Consider the following 23,540-nt stretch of genomic DNA (forward strand, 5'->3'; position numbering starts at 1 on the left):
GTGGCCTGCGACGTGGAAATTCTGTTGACACAATAGCTTGAACATATACATAGACAAAATATAGACGTAATAAAGCGTCCAATTTTGGATCAAAATATTTATTTTTTCGTTATCTGTCGAGAAAATAAACTTATACTCAGCAGAATGAAATAAATTCATCTATTTTTCCTGAATGAATTCTACCCAGATGTAGAAGATCCTCTCCAACCAAAGGTTTACAGTGTTGTTACAATTGCAGAAGTTCCAATATTCATTTAAAACTCTTTTGATTTTCCTCCATCTCCATTTTTTCAAATAAAAATCAAAATGATTTCTATATGCATCCATGCACCATACGGATGCCCCGTGAAATGCATCCATGTATTTCGCAGGCATTCATAACAGAATATGAAATAAAGGAATGGGAACTAAACTCTATTTTTTTTTCTTTTTCTCTGTAGGTCCTGCTAGCGTCGCGAGTATGGCTTTTGGAACTTTTCTGGGTGGATTTTTTATCAAAAGAGCAAAACCACGTCCTCGCTACTTGACGGGTTATATAGTAATTGCAGAGTCTATCAGTGCAGTTGGACTTTTGGTATGTATGCTGCTGACGTGTCCAAATTTACAAATGACTGGGACAGTTCTAGAAGGACAAATGTAAGTAAAGTAAAGTAATATTTTTAATACTGGAAAGCTGAAATCGTCAATGTTTGCATTAATCGTGTGGAAATAGTTAATGCCCATTATAGTTCTCATATATGTTACACTTTCATAGAAGATTTTTAAAATGCTAACAACGGCAATATTGTGTCGTTGGCCATGAATAAAACATGGTCTGAATGAACTGACAGAGCATATGAAAATATGCTCTGTCATAGCTGTGGAACTGGCTTGTTCAGCACAATTCATCGGCCAAACTCAGATCGCCAAAAGGATTAATCAGTACTCTGATGTTTGGTAATTTATACCTATAGAATTAATTATATTAAACAAAGTAAAATTATTAATTAAAAGCTTAATTATTGAGTGTTTAAACAAAAAAAAGGACTACAATCAAAATCTGACTTTTAAGTTAATTACTGAAAGAATTAATGATGCGCTATGTTGCCAAAAGTATTGGAACACTTGAAAATGTCTGTAAAAGATCAAACATTACATTTTTCAAAAGTAGTATCAAAAATTATGACTTCTGTCACAGCATTAGTCTACGTGCGAAATTTTCAACAGACTTTGGCAAGTTTCATTGGAAATAAACATCAATTTACACATCTTCTTTACACAGAGTAATGTTTGTCTCTAGGAAAGTTTCTGATACTTTATTCCTCTTCAATTTACAAGTGTTCATTAAAGATTAGATGGATAGTCTAAGCTGGTTAGTCAACTATAAAGACATTCATGCTAAACACAATCGTAAACTTTTAAATTTAAATTAAAAATTTTTAAAACTGTTTGAGATGATAAGCTTTTGAGAGGTACGAATTGTGGAATTCTTTACAGAAGAATTCCACACGTTTAGGAAGTGTAGAGTCATAAAGAACACGAAGAGCTATTCTTCATTTATGATAGCATTGATAAAAATAGCACAATGCCTGACGATCGAGAACAGAGAAATCCTGTGTGCATGTAGTTTACTGAGCTATTGCCAGAACCAAGTTTTGCCAACTGATATAAACAAACTGTAGCGATTCATCGCTCAAAAGTAATAATTTCCAATCTTCCAGAGTCCAGTGCTCATAGTTTAAGAATACCACAAGAAATTTGCTTAATGGGAATGTTTCAATACCTTTGGCAATATAAAGAAAGTTGAATTGTGATGATAGAAATAAATGAATATTTTTAACGCAGGTTGCAGCTGGAAAATGAGTGTAATAAGGATTGTGCATGTACTACGAAAACTTTCACTCCCATTTGTGGGCCTGATGGGAGTTCCACCTACTTTTCTCCTTGTTATGCTGGATGTACAGAACAGGAGGTCGTCAACGGTACAGAGGTAAGCATTCATTTTTGAATATGACACTTGAATATTAGCTATCTTAGAATAAACAGACAGAAAGAGTAAATATTTCAGATTCACGGCTTGGCACAATCGAGTAGAAAGATGTTCACTAGTCTAAGTGGCTTTTTCCTTCGTGGCATGCACTCTTAGTGAAATACTGTAAAAGTGTGTATAAGTTATCGTAAAATATAACGCATAATGACAGCTTACTGGAAAATGCGCAGCCATTGAGTGAAGACGTTTGCTGCTTATCCTGAAGAACGGTATTTCTATTGCGTTTAAAATATAATTTCCTAGTAGAGCATAAAAACTCCACATTCTCTTTTGTTTTCATGTGCTCCTTCTCTCGGAAGGAGGAGCACGTGAAATCTTATTAGTAAAAATCATAGAAACGTGCTTCACATATATCGCGTTATAAGAGTACTTTTTTTTTTCGAGTACTTGGAGAAAACGGTATAAGAAAGACTGTTCCCAAGAAGAAAGGGAGACAGAATAAAGTAAAGTAATGGTGTTTGCCAGGTCAGTGGAACATCTTCTTCTTATTATTGTGCTATCTTCTATCGAAGGTCAGCGACCATCTTGGCGAACAAACTGCGCTCTTGTGCAAATCTGAGCAGTTGTGCACTGCTCTTTCCTGTCCACGTCTTGATGTTGTCAAACCATGATATTCTTTTTCTTCCTCTAGTTCCTTTGCCACCAATTCTTCCTATCAAAATAGTTTGTAGAAGTTGGTATTTGCTGTTTCTCATGATGTGGCCAAGATATGATGTTTTTCGTTTCTTGATTATTTGTACAAGATGTTTAGCTTTGCCAATGGATTTTAAGACATCTTCATTGGTAATTTTTTCTGTCCATGATATCTTTAGCATTCTTCTGTATAGCCACATCTCAAAGGCTTCGATTTTCTTGATGGTTGTCGCCTTCAATGTCCATGTTTCAACTCCATAGAGCAGAATAGACCACACGTAGCATTTCAGCATTCGGCATCTGACTTCCATATTTAGGTCTTTATTGCAGAATAGTGTTCTCGTTTTCATGAAGGACTGCAGTGCAACTTCAATCCTTGTCTTTATACCTATTTCTGGATCCCACCGTTCATTAAGCCAGCAACCAAGATATTTATATCTTGACACTTGATCAATATTTTTCCTATTGAGTGTCAGTTTCATTGATGAGGCTGGATGTTTGCTGATGATCATGTATTTTGTCTTGTTGATGTTTATATTTATGGAACTATATAGTGGAACATCGTCCATAGAAATATCCATAGAATACCTATAGAAGAGACACATTGCGTTAAAAATACGATCAAAATAAAAACTATAGTGATACGATGTCTTCCGAATATATTTAAGTATTCGTGGGAGGTATTTAGTGCACTACCCAAATATGAAACTCTAAGATCAGACATCTTTGGAACTTATAAAATGTTAGGAGTTGAACAGAAGAGAAGGAAAAAAGAATGCTCTGACTTGTTTGATGAAGTTATGGACGTTATATCTGTGCAGGGATAGGCTAGATGTGAAGTCAACCTAAGTAGAGAAAACTGATATTGGTTTGATAAGCGAAATATTGTCAAAAATGAGGGAGAATGAATCATGATCTTTCTTCGAAGAAATTATGAGACAAGGCTGTGTTTTGGCAAATTCCCCGCACTTGAGAATGGCAAGGAGTTTCAGGTATTAGTTCTAAAACATCTTGATGCTCGAATTATTTAAGAACTACAAGGTTTGGTGAATGAATAATGGGAAAGGTGTACACTGTCATCAGCAAAACTATGAATAGCATCGGATGCTAGTGAGAGAAGATCATTGATGTAGAGGAAGAAGAATTGAGTTGAAAAGACAGAGTCTTGGGCGCTCTATTAATGATGGAAAAATCTAATGAGAGGAAACCATTCACCGCCATAGCACAAAATGAACGAAGCTGCAATCTCGCACAAAGAATAGGAGTAAGACCGTAAGATTACAGCTGGGTAAGAAGGCAGAGATGTCAGATTTGATGTCAGCCTTAGAAATATCAGGAGTGACCAAGTGAGTTTCTCTTTTCTAAAGTATTGAGGTGAGAGCAATAGGGAAATGGTCCGATAGCTTACTTTTATCTCCCTTTCTTGAGAACGACTGTATAAAAGCTTGTTTTCATGTTCTTGGGTACTTTCATACTCATCTGAGACTGTTCCATTCCAAATGAGTATGAAAGCTTGTGAAATGAACGATACAATATGGATTTTAATTCTGTAGCACAATCTTTCAATAGAGCTGGTAGGATACTATCTGGACGGGGTACTTATTATTATAAAAGCTATTGAGCATTTTGTCTGCTGTCCTGGCAAAAAAAAAAAAAAAAAAAAAAAAAATCAGTGACAGCAGGCTTGTGGCTAGTTCTTGGAATTGTGAGAGGACCTTGCACTGGTCGCATAAACAAGACATGTAGGGAAAGATTGATGCAAAGATGCCTACCTTAATTTAGATCTGTCATTTCAGTAGGAGGCAAGCTCCATGCATTTGTCCCTTATAAAATCTGCTTTGCATTTGTTGATGATTTTTACAGTGGTTATTACGTGTTATCAGTACCGTCGACAGAGTATAGCCTAGAGGCAGCCTGCCTCACTGCGCGACTTAATAAGGGCGCTCGTTCAGCCATATTGCGGTAGACGCCGTCACTACGATAACAATCCCTGTTAGCGTAGCAAGTGCGAAATAAGTTCTTCCAAGCTTAAACTGATTACAAATTATTTGCGAACAGCAATGACCCAAGATATATTGGTTGGTCTTGAAACTATATCAATAGAGGCGGACATAGCTTATAATTTAAATTTAGAAGAGCTTATAAACAGTTTTATTGTGCGATATCCCCGCAGAGCAAACCTTTAATTAATATTATTATGTAATCGTTTTGCATTAATGTTTCTCTTGTAATAAAAACAAAATAGTAATTGGAAATTTTCTTATATTTTTGTCTTATCTTATAATCCATCAGGGGTGATATTTAAATGTTTGTCTCAGGGCGCGATCTAATCTGGCGACGGCCCTGCGTGTTAATGTGTGAGGTGAGTTTTTACCTATGTTCCATTTACTGGCTCAGATTGTCTGGATTTAAAACCTCTATGACACAATTCGAGGGATCGACTGAATACATAACTAGATTTATTGAAATACATTTATTGTTTTACTTTTAGATATGACAGTTTATTTTGGTATTTTTAGATTCATTACTTAAATTCATTTTAACGGCTAGTTTTGATTTTAAATTTAAATATTTCTGTAAAAAAAAGTTAGAAATTTATATTCACTTTTTTGAAATTATTTTAAATCATAGAATGAAAACGCGTTTTCATGCTATTTATTCAGAGTAAAATTAGTATTATTGTGAATATATGACTTTAGTTTTTATGTAATGTTTTCTTTCAGTTGTACCATGGCTGTAAATGCGTTCATGATGACTCATTGAACTTTGTCGAGGGCACTGTAGAAAGTAGCTATTGCTCTACGGAATGTAAATGGATGATTGTTTATATCGTGGTATTTAGTTTGGGGAAGTTGGTAGCTTCAACATCTAGAGTTGGCTGTCTTTTAGTCACATTAAGGTATGTTTACTCAAAATTCTCACTCCTTTATAATTGCTGTAAAAATTTATCTGAAATGTGTATTTTACAATGTGAAAAATTTTTAAGATTCATATGACTATAGTGGCGAAATGTATCCTAAATCTTTCACCTCCAACCGAAACACGAAGTATCTAAAAAGTACACTCTGTCCTGACAGTTTTAATCTTATCAGCTTTTGCTTGTAATTTTAAAATGAAATAGACATCGAATTCGAATTGCAAGCTAACTAATTTTTCTCAAATATTTCATTTTCAAAATATCCATTTTTATCGATTCAGAATATCCACCTAATGTAACTCTATGGTTTGCATAGTGGTAAACTCCGCATGGGATTTCTGTGAGTTTAATAAATTCTGATAGCGTGCATTTCAAATTGTTGCTTTTTTAATTTCAAATAACGTTCTAATTTTTTGTAGAAATACCATAATTATTATTATGCTGCGTAAAACGCTTGTAGGTTGTCTTAATTTCAACAAAATTTTTAAAAGTGACTTCTTGAGAGATAATAACTTTTGAAGGTAATCCTGTATCGTTTTCATATCTTATCTTCAACCAACCCTATGTCCGTGTGAACAACATGACAGGCCTGGCCACAAGGACTTCGCTGAAGATTTTGTTGAGCCGAAGGTAGAATTTTGACAGTGTGTTGAGTTGGGAAATTGATGGAATAATTGAATGAAATTCCAATTGAGTGCTCCCGGTGTTCATACAACCCCCTTTCACTTAACATTGTAGCGAAGATTAATGTTATGCATATTTTCTAGTAAATGTAGGAAAACATAAATTTTCAAAAGTAGCGAACGGCATAAACCGATTAGTAATAACTGTGAAAACGCCATATGTTTTCTTATTTACATTGAGTAACGATGAAGATAAATTTGATAATAGAAGACAATAAATTTCAGTATACTGGAGTGGTGGAGCTCCACTAAACAGTCCCTTTATATAATTACTAGTATTACATACGCCATTTTAGCATACAAGGTTATCCAATCATATTTACATAAATTTTCCCAATGAACTTCTAATCTGCTATTACAATTTTTTGTGTTCTTATCTTCTAGGTGTGTGGATGCGGAGGATAAAAGCTTGACTCTAGGGGCAGTTGAAGCAGCACTTTGCCTTCTTGGTAAGTTAAACATCATACAACAGGTGTCTCGGGATTTAGGTTAATGAAAGATTCTCGATCCTTCAAATTAAACAAACATTTAAGAAAATGCTTTATAGATGGCTCTGGATGTTTCTGATTCTCTCTCTCTCTCTCTCTCTCTCTTTCAATAAGAACAAGGGGAGGTGGACAAAGTCAGATGTTATTTTGTGCACCCACTTACAGAATAATAATGGCAGTTTCGAGGTGTAATTATATCTAAATTTCGTGATGATATATTATGAGTAAAATTGCGGTGGGGTAGATCATCCAGTTGAATATACTTTATTATGTTGTTCAATAAATCACAGTATGACGTTTAAAAGTGTTTAATTATCTTAATTTTTTACTTTTATATATTCGATATAATTATTTTATTTAAAAAATTGGTCATTAAAAAACGTAAATCGTTAAATTGATAAAATTAAAACCGCCTTACCGGCCATTATGGATCAAATACGCATCCTCATACGCTTCGTATCCATCATATAATTCAATGTAATATCAATGGTATTACAATTTTAATATGCACTTCGCATCCATGATAACCCTGACTTTCTATAGACGTCTTGGCCGGTAGCGTGGGTAGAAACATCTGTTCGTTAATATAAAAATTTAATGAATAAATAAATGAATCGTGATAATAATAATAATTATTATTCCAATTGTAAGTTTTATTTATTTATTAACTTAATAATTCGTTTTTCAGGATTCATTCCATACCCGTTGATTTCTGGAGCTCTAACAGATTCTACATGTCTAGTGTGGGAAGAAAGCTGTGGAGAGACCGGAAACTGTTGGATCTATGATGCTGACAGGTTTCGTTATTATCTACATGGTTTTGCCATTATGTTTATACTTCTTGCAGGAATAGCAAATACGTTTGTTTGCATATTTAGTACAAGATTAAAACATCTCTACGATGATGAAGATGTGATTTCAGAAACTATTGATCCTTCTAATAGGCGATTGAGCATAGATTCTTTCGGTGTACCGGAATCAAAACGAAATCTAGAAACAAAGTATTAATTCTGTATTATTTTTGTGTATATAAGGAATTTGAAAAAATATACAGTCAACCTTCATTATACCGTCCCCGATTTTGTGTTTTTCAATGCCAATATATTGTAACTACAGTTATACAACTTGGTTATAATGGATTTTCGTTGGCGTCATTCCATGACAACAGATTTTCTTAGGTTATAAATTTGTCTCAGATTTACGCACAACTCAACTGAGTTGAACATAAACCAAAAAATGCTTGCAAAGACTTCAGAAACGATTATGACCTAATAGAAATGACTCACCTTTGTATTTTTCACTGTACAGTTCTTTGTAATATGAATTATGCCTTTGTGAATTTCCAAAATAAACAACAGTATCTTGTTTGGACCATGATAGGCTTCATCATAGAGAGTCTAATTAGGAAAATACTGAGTGGCTTATTATTTAGGAATAGTTCAATTTGTGCTTGGCATAATAATATAATATAATAATATAATAATAAATCAAATTAGGTGTGTTAGATTGTTTTCCTTTGCATCATTTACAAAATTCGTCCTAGTAATAATTATTGACAGTTTTCTGTCTTTGTAATAAATCGGAAGATGGAGCTGATATAAAATAAATGCTTTTAGTAACATGGGAGTTTTCCCAGAAATAATATCTATGCTTTTAGTAGATTTCCTAGGCTTTGAATATGAGGAAAATTATAGGAATGCATGTCAGCACTGTATTTTTTTCTCAGATGAAGTTAAATATTTTGAGTATAATTTTATTGATTGTAATACAGAAGTTCTCTGAGACAGCAACGATAACAACTATCAATGATGGCTAATTAACTGATGATAGCGATGGCCTAACTCATTAGAAATTTATGGGTGAGAACTAGAAAACAAACCGGTTGTCATAACAACTCGTGTCTGTAGTTCTAAAAAATGCGACTTTCATTTTTTTCCCAGTTATACAAAAGAAATGAAATAATGCGCATTAGCTTAGAAGCAAGTACACAAAGTACACATTTGAAGTTTTATTACAAAAAAAAAAGAAACAAACAAATAGACAAAAATTAGAAAATGTGATTTTGTACTTCTGTAATCCTTACATTTGCAATAAAAAGGAAATAACGAACTCCATTTTTGGCATTTTTCGCTGATATTGCAAACAATCCGGTATAACCACGGTTGATTGTATTTTCCTAAATCGATGTATTGTGCATGTTAAGTTTTCACACAACCCTTAAGGTGTTTTGTTCAAATGTCATCATCTGCATTGTACATTTCATATAAAAATAAATAATATTCATTCTATTTTTGTTTTCTGTGTTTTGGTTCTTTTAATTATTAAGTCACACGCACAATTACTCTAAATTTCAGACTTTTGCTTTGGTTTCATACAAGTTATTTATTTCCCCCTGAGTATTGTATATTCTACTTTTTGTCATTTTAGTTATTGCGTTCGTATATTTGAATTTCTATATATAAAAAAAAGTATTAATACAATATTAAGAAAGTTAATATTAACAGAACAGCATTAAATAATAGAATGAACTTGAGGATTACGGAAATCGTTTAGAGAATATTAGAATATAATATGCCAATGTTGTTAAACAAGATATTCACTGATTGGAAAGAAGTTAACGGACACCTCCATGGGCAAGGTGCATCGTGCCATGTAAAGAGTCACGTGTTTGTAGCCTGTATAAATTGGAGGAATATGATGATCGCAAGTCAGTGCAACTGACCCTGGCTAAATGACTGCGAGAAGGGAACTGACGGAGTTCGAAAGAGGTATTGTGATAGGATGCCATGTTGTAGGCTTATCTGCAAGGCAAATTGTTGACAATTGGGTACTTCCAGGTCAATAATCAGCGACATCATAATAAGATGAAAGGGCAAGGAGTCATCCACTGCAAGTGCTACCTGCAGTGGATGACCACCACACTCACCGAACGTCACCACCATTTATGGGCAGACACGTTGAATCCGGGCATTGAATGGAACACGAATCTGCACAAAACATTCAGAACCAATGCTCATAACATGGATTTTCATGCTAGCAACGTAATATGTAAGCTCCACATTACCCGAACCAACATGCAGCTTCAACTTCAGTGGTGCAAAGAGCGTGTACAGTGGGTGATAGAACGTGGAAAGCTGTGTCATGAGGCGACAACTCACGCTACATCCTCTACCAAACAGATGGACAAGTGTATTTGTTGCGGATATCCGGTGAACGTCTCTTACCAGAGTGCGTAACCCAACTATGAATACGGAGTTCGAGATGGGATGGTATGATTATGTTTTTCTTAGTTTTTCCTGGGATCTCTGTTTCTGGCGTCAAGAACATTGAACTCCGAGAAGTATCTGAACAGTTTGGAATCTGCAATGTTGCCTATTTTATGGTGTTTCTACGGAACTGTCCATTGTATCTTTCAGCATGTACCATGTTATGAGACAGTTGTTATAATTGTGTGGTTTGTGGACACGAACGTCACCATATTTGACTGTTCTCAACAGAACCCTGATTTCAACAATACTGAGCATCTGCGAGATGGACTGGAGCGTCGTATAAGGTCAAGGGAGTTCACCCACAACAGTTCAGGACCTCATTAGATGCCTACAGGAAGATTGGTTCAAAATCCACATTGAAGGATATCGTACGTTTGTGGAAAGTATACCCCTCCCTCCGAATTGCTGCAGTCATCGCAGCGGAAGGAGGTCCTACATATTGTTAATGTGAGCGCCATGGCTGTTTGTTCCTCACACTGCTTCTAAGCAGTGTAGATATCTAATGTTTTTCTTTATGGGATTTTAGTGGAAATAAAACTAAAAACATGATGATACATCCATGAGGAAAATTCGGTAAAAAGTCGGTAGGAAAGTTGTTTACTATTGCCTTCAATCCATAAGACTAAAACAAATCCTAAAACGTACCCCAACTCAACATCACCACACTTCAAGATCGAAACTATCAACATAAGAAGCCTGAATGGCAAAGCAATGCAGCTAGCCAAGGAATTGGATAAGTACCAGATCGACATAATAGTGGTGACTGAAACAAAAAAGACAAAACTGGTAAGATTTTTCTGGGCAAAAAATACAAAATGTTACATTCAGGCAATGACAATCAAGAAAAAGAAGGAGTAGCCATAGTAATCAATACTAAATACGAGACTAATCTTCTTGAATAGCAGGCAGAATCAAGTAGAGTGATGTGAGCAATTATCAGAATGGGGAACTGGACAATGAGACATATTTGTACCTATGGTTCCACAGAAGGTTCGACTAAGGTAGAAGTGGAGGAATTTTTTGAGGCTTTAGAGAAAGCAACTGAGTCAGTTTCATTGTGTCAGTTGAACTGACACAATGAAAAAGGAAAAGTTGGTCCTTGTTGGGAATCTAAATAGCAGAGTAGGAAGTGATTGTCAGACATACAAAACTATTTTGGAAAAATTTGGAGAAAAGAGCAAAGCTTGCAATAATGGCAATTACCTGTTGGATTTCTGCTCATGCTTAGGACATGGACTGGTTATTACTAACACGATGTTCCAACATAAAAATGTGCACAAATTCACATGGAGAGAAGAGGCAAGAAATAAGAAAAGCCTCATTGACTATGTTATTGTTGATAGTGATGTTTTCTCCCTGGTGCAGGACACCAGAGTGTACAGAGGATTTGAAATTGGAAGTGATCACTATTTAGTTTTGAGCAGAATAAAATTGAATTTCATATTGAAAAGAAGAACATGTAAGAAAGTTTTAAAGTGAATAAAAGTTGAGCAGCTCTCAGATGCAAACTGTAGACTAAAATACACAAACATCGTTCAAGAAAAAATGAAAGAGTTTGAGAACAGGAACCAAACCTTGGAGATTCAGTTGCAAGTCCTGAAAAAAACACTGATTGATCCAGCCAGAGAGACATTTGCTCAGGTTGTATGTAAGGATAACAAAATTAGAACTCCATGGCGGACATAGGAAGTTAAAGAGGGAGTGAAAGAAAAGAAGAAAGCATATAAAAATTTCTTGGCAAATAAGTCCGCTTATGCTCTTAGAGAATACAGAGACAGACACGCTGTAAAACTAGCTAAACAAAAGTAATGGGAAGACTTTGGTAAGAACATAGAAAGTGACAAGATATTCTGGAGATTGTTGAAGAAGCTCAGAAATGGAGGAAAGGATGCTGTAAAAGGAATTAGAGATAATGAAGGTGACATGAAAACTGGAGAAAAGGATATCCTTGAAGTATGGAGTAATTACTTTGAAAACTTGCTAAATGAAACAAGCAGTGATGATAGCACAGTGGTAAAAAAACAATCACCAGGCATTCAGTCAGGAATACATATCCATACTTGAAGTAGAAAAAGTCAACAAAAGCCTGAAATGTGGAAATGCAAGAGGTGGTAGATGATATTCGACCAAAATGCTGAAGTATGGAGGTATAAAAATCTTATAGTGACTGCACTATATTTTTTTAAATTCTTTAAAATTAATTATATATTGTATGCGTTTTATGAGACCTAACACAGAGAGTCAGAGAAAATAAATTATAATTGGAAGAAGAGTGAGAATATAAGAGCAATAATATTATATAATTGTGCTAATGGCGGGAATGGACATTATCATGGAAATGGTAACGAGGAAAGAACGATTTCTACATGTCTATATGTACAAGGCAGTAGAGAAGAACAGAGATCTGCAAGTTGTCCAAATGACAGATAAGCTACCTAAAGAACATGCAGGTAGCTTATTATATCTGTACACGAATGCCAGGAGTATTCGTGTAAAAGAGTGAAAGTGGAATCTAACAAGATCAAATACGTATGGGTGTTGCTGCAGACCTGCTGGATCGGTTGCTAGTGATGAAGAAATACATCACCAAATAAATGGGTCCGAAAAGATAATCATTATGGGAGACTTTAATTATTCAAACACTGATTGGGTAGCACCAAAATCTCATGAGAAGAATGAAACTGAATTTATTGAGCTGTTGCAAGACAAATTTCTCAAGCAGCATGTGACAGAAGGAACTGGAAGTCAAAGAGAGTTAGATGGTATTATAGTGGCAAAGGGTGTTTCAGTTAAAGACGTAACTATTCTGCTTACGGTTGGTGACAGTGATCACCTGGTCCTCACTTGGAAAGTGACTACGTTTATGAATGTTCCATTCAGAGATTACATGCTGAACTACAAAGTAGGAAATTATTACCAGCTCAGGAGTATACTGAGTTAAGCGCAATGGTATCGGTTGCTGGATTAGAAGAATATCGACAGCCATGGGAAACATTTAAAAATACGTGAAGGTTACAATATCAGAAATGTGTTCAGAAAGTTCGAGGAATAAATAGGTTAGGAGTCAATTGGATGTGTAAGCTTATCAAGCAAGAATTCCTAAGAAAAAGAGGACGTAGAAGGAATACCGTGTACATAAGGATGATGCTCGTTATGAAAATCATAAACAGTAGGTCAGAAGAGTCACAACTGTTGTACGGAAAACAAAGTCTGAGTATGAAAAGAAACTGGCTCTGCAAGCTAAAGATAAACCAAAGAATTCTATTGATTATGCTGCCAGTAAAAGAAATAATGCATATGAAAGAATAACCGTACTGAACGCAGGATGACAGATGAAGAAGAGGTTGAAGAAAATGAACACTGATTAAGTGTCCATTTTGCTAAAAGCTATCAACCTGTTGTATGCAACATTCAGCTCACTGCTACTTCTTCACTGGATGAAAAAACGTAAGTGTATGAGGAGGAGGTATTAGTGCTGTTGCACAATCTGAATAAAAATTCAGCAATAGGGCCTGATAGGATATTAGCACGGGTGCTAAATGGTGTTCATCTGAACTACCTATTACTTTGACCATACTATATAATTTGAGCTCAGAACAGGGAAGATTCTGCAGGAATGGAAGAAATGTATGGTAATTCCATTGCACACGGGTGGTGCAAAGACCAATGTATCCAACTATCGACCAATTAGTATCTCAGGAGTGATGGTAAAGATTTTGGAACAATTGGTTAGGGCTTGCATTCAGAAATGGGTTGACAGTGAATCTCTACTTTGCAATGGACAGCATGGGTTTACTAAGGGAAGGTCATGTTTTAGTAATTTGCTCACATTCTATAATAATGTTACCTTTGAACTAGACAAGGCGAATGGATACATCATGATATTGAATAAATTGGAGAATATGGGTTTGGATTATAAAATATTAGCGTGGACAAGAGAATGGCTGACTGATAGATATCAAAAAGTTGTAGACGGCGGGGGGATGTCAGTCTGCATGATTTAAGGTAACAAGTGGTGTATTACAAGGATCAGTGCTTGGTCCGTTGTTATTCAATCTATGCATTAATGATATTGGGAAGGATTTGACAGGCGACTTACAGCTATATGCTGATGATGCAGATACAGGTAGGATAATCAAGAATGCGGCTAATATGCATCACTTGCAGAATGATTTGAATTGGCTGGAAATGTGGGCAATTTAATGTTAGCAAATGTATCGTCATGCACTTTGGTGTTATTAGATACCCAGTGTCGTATTATATCGGTGGGATTAGGCTAGAACAGACTGATCAGGCTATGGCTCTTGAAGTGTTAGTAGATAGGACGTTGAAGTTCAGAGGCCATGCAGCAAAGACTGAAAGTGCAACTCAGAAAATAATTTCAATGCTGAAGCAAACTTTGACATGTAAAAATAAGGATGTACTATTTCCTCTTTACAAAGCCTTAATAAGACTGCACTTGGATTACTGTGCACAGGTGTGGTCTCCTGGTTTCCGTGTGATTCTGATACATTGGAGAGGGTACAAAGGAGAGTGTTAAAAATTATATGAGGATTGTGGAATACTGATTATGAAGAGTGAGAGATTGAGAATTTGTAGGCTGCAGACACTAGCAAACAGGAGAAAGAAGGGTGATATGATTGAGACTTACGAACTTCTGAAAGGGTCATACAAGATTTCCATTGATGAAATCCTGATGAGATCAATTGATGAGATCTAAAATTTTCTCTCATAGGGTGGTGAGTGATTGGAATAGATTGCAGTTGGATGTTATGTGCGCATGCAATGTGAAGAGCATAATGGAGGAAGGGAACCAGAAAGGAGAGAAATCTGAATATTAGCTAAAGTAAATGAAAGACGTTAAAAATCAAAAATGTCAAAAATCAAAAGCAAGCGGATGATAAATATCATTGAACAACAAAATAGTCGGATGAGATAATGAATATCATGAAAATGTAGGAAGTGAAATCAACTGCAGAACCGATAAATACAAATATGGTATGGAAGAGGATGGTTTTATAAAATAGGATGATCCTTAATACTTAAAGGATATGTAAGATAATCCAGGTCACAAGAAGAAACTACATAGAACAGATGCAAATAGTCAGAAGGAACTCAAACTAGCTGAAACATAGTTTTGTCTTTTAAACTCGAAATGGAAAACAATATAAAAGTGCCAAGCTCTGATCATTTTATATCTCAATAAATGAATTGTAAAGATAGAGTGCTCTGTTTAGACAGTAGAAGAAAAATTTGAAATTAGAACACAATTATCATACCATACCTTATTAAGAAAAGTCATTATCATAACGCTGATTACGGGTAGTATAGACCATATTGATCTGGTCCGGTCTCATTATCCATCTAATATCCTCTTTTAAGCTCTACGGGGCCTTCTCTTTCTAATTAGTTTATATTTTATTATATGAGATATATCCTAAACATATTATATTATATTATTTAAATTAAGAGGATATTAAATCCCACATTGTTTTAAAACCGAATTAGAAACTCAAAGATTGGAATGTTTAGAATATGATATGTTTAGGATATCTGGCGTTGGGCATTCGGTTTACATTTTCTATCCAATTTTGTTTATAACTGTTTAGTTTTTCTTCCATTGATTTTAAAATATCTTCATTCCATTTGTGGCCTAATAATGTGTGTTTTGCAGTTCTCATGAATCACATTTCATTTGTTTATCTTGTTTGTTTATTGCCCAAATTTCACTGCCATATAATAATGTGGGCACTGCTAAAGTATTGTATATTTTCAAGGGTGTTTCGTTTTGTACTATATTTGGGTTGAGCGTTCTATTTATCAGGCCTATAATCTGTTAACATTTTGAAGTTAAGAAAAGTGAGACAAGTTTATTTATTCGTGTGGGGGACCCCCACCCCCGTACGCGGGGGTGGGGTCCCCCACACGACCGCCTCTTAGGACTGGTTGAGCCCTCCTAATGAGGGATTAAGTACTATATTATATGACTGTAGCCTGTTTGCGGGATGACAAACCCCAGATAAATTGGGAGGAGGGGGTTCGATTCCCGTCGACGATGGGAATCGACCCTAGGAAACTCCTTCCCATTGCCATAAGTAAAAAAGGTGTAATTTTAAAAGAGAACAAGAAAACTTATGCATGTTTTTAGAAGTAGTCTAGGTAACGGAAAAATTGCATCAAGTCTTTCTACTGAAATTTATCGCAGTTTCACTTGTGACTTTTTCTCGATAATAAAATATTTTCCTTCTGACCCCCCCCCCGAGAACCATTAAAACTCAAATGTTTAAATTGTATCACTTTTCTAGAGAAGGTAAGATATATTAATATTTTTCATAATGGAATAATCATCACAGTTTCTGGTTCGTTATTATAATTGTCCAGTGAAATTGTGTTGAAATCCTTTTTGCTTCTGAGTTCATGAAGTTTGATAATCCATGTTTCCCACTGGTGTACTATCGTTCAGTACATTTCAAAATGGATTACTGCTGACGATTTCATTTCCTTGCAAGAATCACAAAACTTATACACAGAAGAAAACTTCAGAAGCAATTAGAAAAATATTTCTTATAAAAAGAATTGAATTTATAAGGAACAAGCTGGAACAAGCAAGATATGGACAGACATCAATGTCTTTCCATATCTTGGACAGACACCGATATATGTAAGATGTAAAAAAGAAACTATGCTTGATCAGATAGAAACACTTTCCAGTTGTTAAAACACCCGTTTGATACTTTTCATACCATGTACAGAAAAATTTAAACAATTATATTCTTTCTTTTCAAGTTTTCTTTTGAATTTTTCCTTTTGAAATTGACCGCAGAACTATTCAAACCTTTATTCATGTTTAGATTAAACCAGAATTTAACTATAGATTCCTGCAAAGTACAAAGAGTCTTAGCAGACAACAAATGCTTCGTTTTTGGTATTTGGCCAGCTTACCATACACAGCTTAATTAGAAAGAAGAATATGGTAGGATTACGGCGTGAGTAAATGCAAATAATACTGATAACCATTTGCATTCCAGGCTTTTACCACTTGCCTTGATACGCTTTCATCTTACTTTATATTATAATTCTTTGTAAATGGTCTACTGAAATTTAATTTAATTATAACTCGAGAATGACATTATATTAACATGTGAAAGTCACAAGATATTGCGAGTTAATTTTTGGAATTAAACAAAGACTAATATCTGAAATAGATAACCAGATAAAAACAGTTTTATCGAAATATTCCAGGTATAACTTTAAAAACAGATCGTATCTATTAAGTATTACAAATAAACTGATAAAATGGAATAGTTTGCTGCAGTGTTTGACAAAGTTGATATATGACACCGACTGTTCGTTGTTTTTATAGTACCCCACACGGGAGATGTCTCAAGACGTCTGGAAAATATCAAGATATGTGGGGGAAAATGTTAGAGAGATAGAGAGACGAAAGAAATCTGTCAATGTGCTTCTTGAAGAGCCGGAATTATGTTCATTTCTAAAAGCAGAGTGGAGAAAACGTCCATAAACAGAAAAGGCTTTGGAGCCAAACAGTTTATGGATGCTAACAAGCAGCTGCTTCTGTTCGCACATGAGCAGAAAAAAGCGAAGGAAAGGTGATGGTGGTCGGTTCATCGAAGCAGCTCTCATAAAGTACTTTTTGAATAGACATAATGCAGAAACAGAGCGTTTATGAGAAAGTGACTGGCGGAAGTTAGTGAGAGAGAAGTCATCCTTTAAACTTGTGATATAATAAAGCATTCTGAAGGGCGTTTTGGGTGCACTATCCCAAATATGAGAACATTAAGGTCACGTAGATTTGTCGGAGAGAAGTATGATCAACTCTGCTCCTTCTGTGTACAAGATAGTATGTTTAATAGGCGATCGTGCTCATAAGTCATATTCTTTTGGATCGGTATATCCATTAAGGAAAGCAAATTATTGAGTAGTGTAAGTTGCTGTTCAGATATCAACAATCAATTAAGTATTATGGTATCTCTTACTTCTAATTTCTGTCCATTTATTGGAATATAGCATCTTGATGTTTGTAATTCTTAAATAATCTAAGGTTAAAATCTTTATTTTTTGTTAATGGTATCCGATTTTCTCTTATTCTGGGTTATCTGCTTTGAGAAGATGGGGGAAGAAAGTTCCTGTATCAGCAAATTTACTTCAGTAAAACGTTGTTGCGTAAATTTATTTCTCAACTCCAAACAGAACGCTAATTCTGGTATTTCTTTATCAAAAGACACATGTTACTCTTGTAGGCATCATCCGTGCATTGTTCAAATATACGCTTTCAACTTGAGAAAATTTGATGGGCTACATTTTTTTTTTCAGGGAACATTATAATCGAGATTATCAGTGCTAACTCAATTACGGCACATCAGTAAGTATTTGAAATTTCTGCATGAAATGTGGAAGCATAGAATAATGAAAAATTCTATGTAAACTTGCAAGAGTACTTTGATATAAAATTATAAGAAATCTGCGAAATATAATAGATAAATTAGGAGAAAATTTTCAGTTCTCTAAGAAGCATTAAATCTTTTTACATTTTACATTGGCCAATATGCTCTAATTTAAGAATAATTATTTGCTTTACTGTTCCTTTCTATCTTCATTTCTTTGCTATTTCTTGCTGCCTCTCTTTGTACTATTACTTTCTGTCTTTCTTCTTTTTCAATTCCTTTCTGTCTTCTTATCCGCAATTACCTGTTTTTGTTTTTTTTATTTCTCTTAAACTATATTTCAATCAATAGTTTCTCGGAAAATCAGTAGCAACGAGTTTTGGAAAATGATATCAGCAGTAATCCCCCCCCCCCACCGTTTGTATACTTGTCAAGAAGTGTTGCGTAAGATCAGATTTATTAGGACATGCGCTCTCCTAAGCTCTTAATAGATAAGCGAAAAGCATATAACTGAAAGAAGTATTTTATCTATTTTATCGTTTGTTTAATACTCGATGTAACCGGAAATGCAAGATACATATAACGACAGCGAACAACATGGAGAGTCTTACGAATTCCGGTCATTTTCTTCATGTGAGAGGAAAGAAAATTCAGACACGCAAGAAGATGAAAACGAGGAAGAAAATGAAAAAATAGAATGTGGAATTTTCGGTTTTAGACCAAAATGGCTTCAAACATTTGCCACATCAAACTCATTCTTCTTTTGTTTTTCCGCATTAGGAATAGTACAAGGATCATTTTACTCCTACTTAGTAGGATGTCTTTCCACCTTAGAGAAGCGGTACTCTTACGAAAGCAAAACTTCTGGAATCATTTTAATCTCAGACGAAATCGTTCCAGCAATATTTGGTTTCTTACTTGGATACCTTGGAGGAAAATCTCACAGACCACGTCTTCTTGCAGGAGGAATTCTGATCAATATTGTTGGTGCATTTGCATTTGCTACGCCGTATTTTATTTATGGTCCTCCGGATGATTTTGGAAAGAACTTTCTTGCAGATTATGTAAATCAAACGAAAGTAGAGTTATGTGACCTTACACCAAGAAACGAATCTTGTGAAAATAATCCTACTTTCTTAGCCGTTTTGTTCCTCTGTCTTGGAAACGGTCTGAAAGGAATTGGTAGTTTAGGCTATTATACAATAGGGACTGCCTATTTTGATGATAATGTGAAAAAGAAACATTCTCCCCTTTATTTTGGTAAGTATAATTATAACTTATAAAATCTCGTTAAATATAGGATTTTTGAAATAATATATTTGGTTTCACCTTAGAGGTAAACGCCAATTACTGATTGTCTAAAGGAAAGTCATATAATCTGAATATCTGGATAATTACAAGCAAATGCGTACCAAGGTTAGAAGGGACAGATGTGTTTTAATCCCTTATTTGTATGACTGAATAAGAATCCACAAACTACACAAATTCGCAGAGATAGTTTCTCGTAGTGAATTCAGTTCATGTATTTTACATCGATTTGGATTCACCCTTCTTGCCTCATATAGAGATACTGACGTTTAATTGCATAATGTTTAGTCTCATATAATGCTTTTTAGCATACTCAAGATGAGTCAAATATTGTATTTAATAACAGATTTTATAACTGTTAATTAAACAGTATTTTTAAATATATTTTTTCTGCTTTTTTTCTTCAGAAATTTGACTTCAGAAATTTTTAAGAATTTTCAGTTTGTTGGTTCTTGAAGAGATTTCCATACACAAATACTGCACATGCAGTGTTTATGTGTGGAAAACGTGGAATCATTATGTAAATCTACTTTCGTTTGATTTACATAATCAAACGAAATTGCAAGGAAGTTCTTTCCAAAATCATTGGGAGGACCATAAATACAATACGGAGTAGCAAATGCACCAACTATTTAACTTTGGACCATAGACAATGCGTCTGTGGTCCCATCCCACGTTACGAAAATATGTTTCAACAAAAGCTGCATATAATGTAGCTCACAGTTAGCTGCAGATTGTTGAATCAAAAACGCTGAACGCATAAATTAAAAAAAATTTTAGACTTTTTTTTTTACTCAGTGATATCATTAAACGGAAGGGCATAACTCTAGAACAAGTTGCCCTTACTGAGTACTTGAGATAAGCTGTCGCGAAATAAAATGGCACAGTATGCGTATCACAATCTCAAGTGTCACGAATGATTTTATTTATATTGTAAGTACTGTAAAATGAAGGCTTCTAAAAGTGGTAAATTTATGTTGATTTCTGTTCAGGACGTGGATTAGTCATTACTAATACCACGTTTTAGCATAAAGATGTGCAAATTGCATATGGAGAGAAGACGCAAGAAATAAGAAATAGCAAATCTTCGTACTGGTTTAGGACACGAAGTATACCAAGGAATTGAAATAGGAAGTGATCACCATTTAATTTTTATCAAAATAAAAATGAATTTTGTATTAAAAAAAAAACATGAACAGATATTTAAACACATCACTGAGCAGCTTTCAGAGGTGAATTGGGGACTCTAATATACAAAAATGAAATGAAACATAAAATTGAAAAAGAAAACGTTTGAAAACCAGAATCAAACATTGCAGAAATAAATTCTTGATTTCAGTTAGAGAAGCATATGTTGAAGTTCTTTGTAGCGATAGAAAAATCAGAGAGATTAAAAAATTGGAAAACACAAATAACCAAGTGTACTCCAAGTGAAAAAAAAAAAAAGACTTGTGGAACGGTAGCTGAAATTGATGATGTCCACTAGAAATGCTCACAATTATGGAATGTATAAAAAGTTTATAATGGCTGCACTTTATAATTCATAAGGAGAGGTCAAAAGGTTGAATTCCAGATGATTGGAGTGAGGATTTCAGAGCGCTCATCTGTAAATAAAGAAATAAAATAGAACGAGAATTACAAAACTTTCTTACTATGTATTCCAGGTAAAATTTATGCAGGCATACTTCAGAAGAGGCTAAGAAAAATTATGGAAGAGAAACTTGGAGAAGAACCAGCTGAATTCAGTTTAAACAGAAGTTTTCATTCATATGTCTGTTTTGTTCTGCAGTGGTATGAATATTGATTTCTTCCAGTTCTAGGCCATAATCTCCCATCCTTATGGCTAATCTATGAAATATTCATTCCACCAAACCCTGTGGTCTGGATTCCATCTTCATCTGGACCTTATTGTTATTTAGTTCTTTAATTGCTCTTTCAATTTCATGCCTGAGTGGAGGTAACTGTAAATCGAAACTCTCATAGTAAGGGACTCTTCCAAATTTTTCTTATATTTTCTGCTATACAGCTGCTCACAGTTCTCTTTCCGTGTGTTTTTGATTTCCAGTTCTTCTTCTGTTAGTACTGCTCCATTCCTCTCTTTGACAACATTTAATTTGCGCTTAAATTTGTGCTTATGGTTACGAACTAACCCGAAGACACTTTTATAACTGTGCCTCATCATCTGGAATTCTATCTTTTCACATTTCGTGGAATAATCATCTTAATTGTCCTGCCTGATATATTTTCTGATTTCTTTACGTAATCTCTTATATTCTTGAATATCTGTGTATCTTTGTTTCTCCAGCGAAATTCGATCAGATTGCATATTAAATCTAAGATCCATGGGTTTCTGTCTTCTAACTGGGGCTTAGATTCTTCTTCACTGTATCCTATATTACAATCTTGATTCTTTCACGTAGCAGTTCAGATGTGGTAGGAATAATAATGGTGCAACATGATGAAATAAACAATACGTATTCAATTTAGATAAACACTTTAAGGGAATTAAATGTTAAAACATTTAATCAAATAAAAATATTTTACTAAATTAAATACATCGTTCTGCTAATAGTAATTCCCTACACCCACTTTCTCTAAAAAATTAAAGGTAGATATATTTGCCAAATGAGAACTTTCTTATAATCATATTTTCCATATTTCTGTTTACTTCCTCGTAACTTAATATTTGATTTATATTTTCAGGGACTCTATACACTATCAGATTACTCGGGCCAGCCATGGGATTTTTGTTGAGTTCATTTTGTCTTTCCTACTATGAGGACCCAACCAGTAAGAAAAATGCAGCAGAAATAATTAACCAATAAGAAAATAGTAAACAGTTAAATTGTTTTTAACTTAAAACCAATAGTAGTTCAAACATTTATGCTTTTAAAGGTATAGATTTTCGATTGTTTAATGTATTTTTTTTAAATTTTATATCTAATAATGTTGATATCAAAATGATGTCATAATGAAATTTAAGCAGCAGAAAGCTCTTTAAATTTATTGCAATATTTGCGTTTGTTTTCTTTACTTTTGTATAATATTTAATAATATTAAATTGAGAAACATTTAATAATTATTAAATTATAAGGAATAATAATTAGTTAAATAAAAGTGCAAGATTAGTATAAAAATATGTTATATTCATAGTAATTATCATCTGGTCATTTTGGAAAACAATGAAATTAGCATTTTTGGAATGTTAGAAAACGAAATTTATTCTATCAACAAATAAATGACTCATATTTTTAATACCGATTTTTACAAAAGTTGATAAATGAGATATCAGTCGCAAAGTCGGAATGTCATTAAATCAAAAAATGATTGAATACCTTTTCCCTGGATTAGACAAAAAAAAAACATTTATTTTAAAATTAGATTACGCCAAAATATGCATTTATTATCCAGTGGAAACGATGGATTTTAAAAGTGATTTTATGTCGTTCGAACTAGTATGAAAATGATCTAGATGATAAACAGATAATGGCACTGAAGAAATGACTACTTTTTTCATATTTTTGAAACTAATTCTACGAGCATACTGAAGAGTGTAGAACCTTCATGATCGATGAAGTGAATGAAATTTTCAAGAAGAAATCTTGTCAATCAATCTAGTATGAGAAAAAAAAATTTATATATCCATTTTCGGTCTCTCGGCGTTGTTATTTTGAATGAAAGGTTTGATCCAGTGCTGTATTAGATTACAGCTTTAACGCCATCATCAAATCCAAGGCTGGAAAGAAATCGCTCATCGATGTAGATGATATATGATGAATTAAAAAAAAAAAAACATCCTGCGTTGATA

General features: G+C 34.2%; 2 protein-coding genes across 2 annotated transcripts in view; both read left to right on the plus strand.

The window, feature by feature from the left end:
* Positions 1-9,038, plus strand: part of LOC150097502 (solute carrier organic anion transporter family member 74D-like) — a 30,295-nt gene extending 21,257 nt beyond the window's left edge. Inside the window, exons 5-9 of the mRNA XM_090406860.1 lie at positions 441-636; positions 1,825-1,969; positions 5,386-5,561; positions 6,647-6,711; positions 7,439-9,038. Coding sequence (XP_090262986.1) covers positions 441-636; positions 1,825-1,969; positions 5,386-5,561; positions 6,647-6,711; positions 7,439-7,758 — 902 coding nt within the window. The 3' untranslated portion in view covers positions 7,759-9,038. The remainder of the gene's footprint in view (positions 1-440; positions 637-1,824; positions 1,970-5,385; positions 5,562-6,646; positions 6,712-7,438) is intronic.
* Positions 9,039-18,990: 9,952 nt separating this feature from the next.
* Positions 18,991-23,540, plus strand: part of LOC150097503 (solute carrier organic anion transporter family member 74D-like) — a 34,003-nt gene continuing 29,453 nt past the window's right edge. Inside the window, exons 1-2 of the mRNA XM_090406939.1 lie at positions 18,991-19,684; positions 22,436-22,522. Of these exons, the coding sequence (XP_090263065.1) occupies positions 18,991-19,684; positions 22,436-22,522 (781 nt within the window). The remainder of the gene's footprint in view (positions 19,685-22,435; positions 22,523-23,540) is intronic.

The sequence above is a fragment of the Typopeltis vanoorti genome, chromosome 17 (genome assembly GCF_054136105.1).
Source record: "Typopeltis vanoorti isolate ZY-2024b chromosome 17, IOZ_Tvanoo_1.0, whole genome shotgun sequence".
Classification (NCBI taxonomy): domain Eukaryota; kingdom Metazoa; phylum Arthropoda; class Arachnida; order Uropygi; family Thelyphonidae; genus Typopeltis; species Typopeltis vanoorti.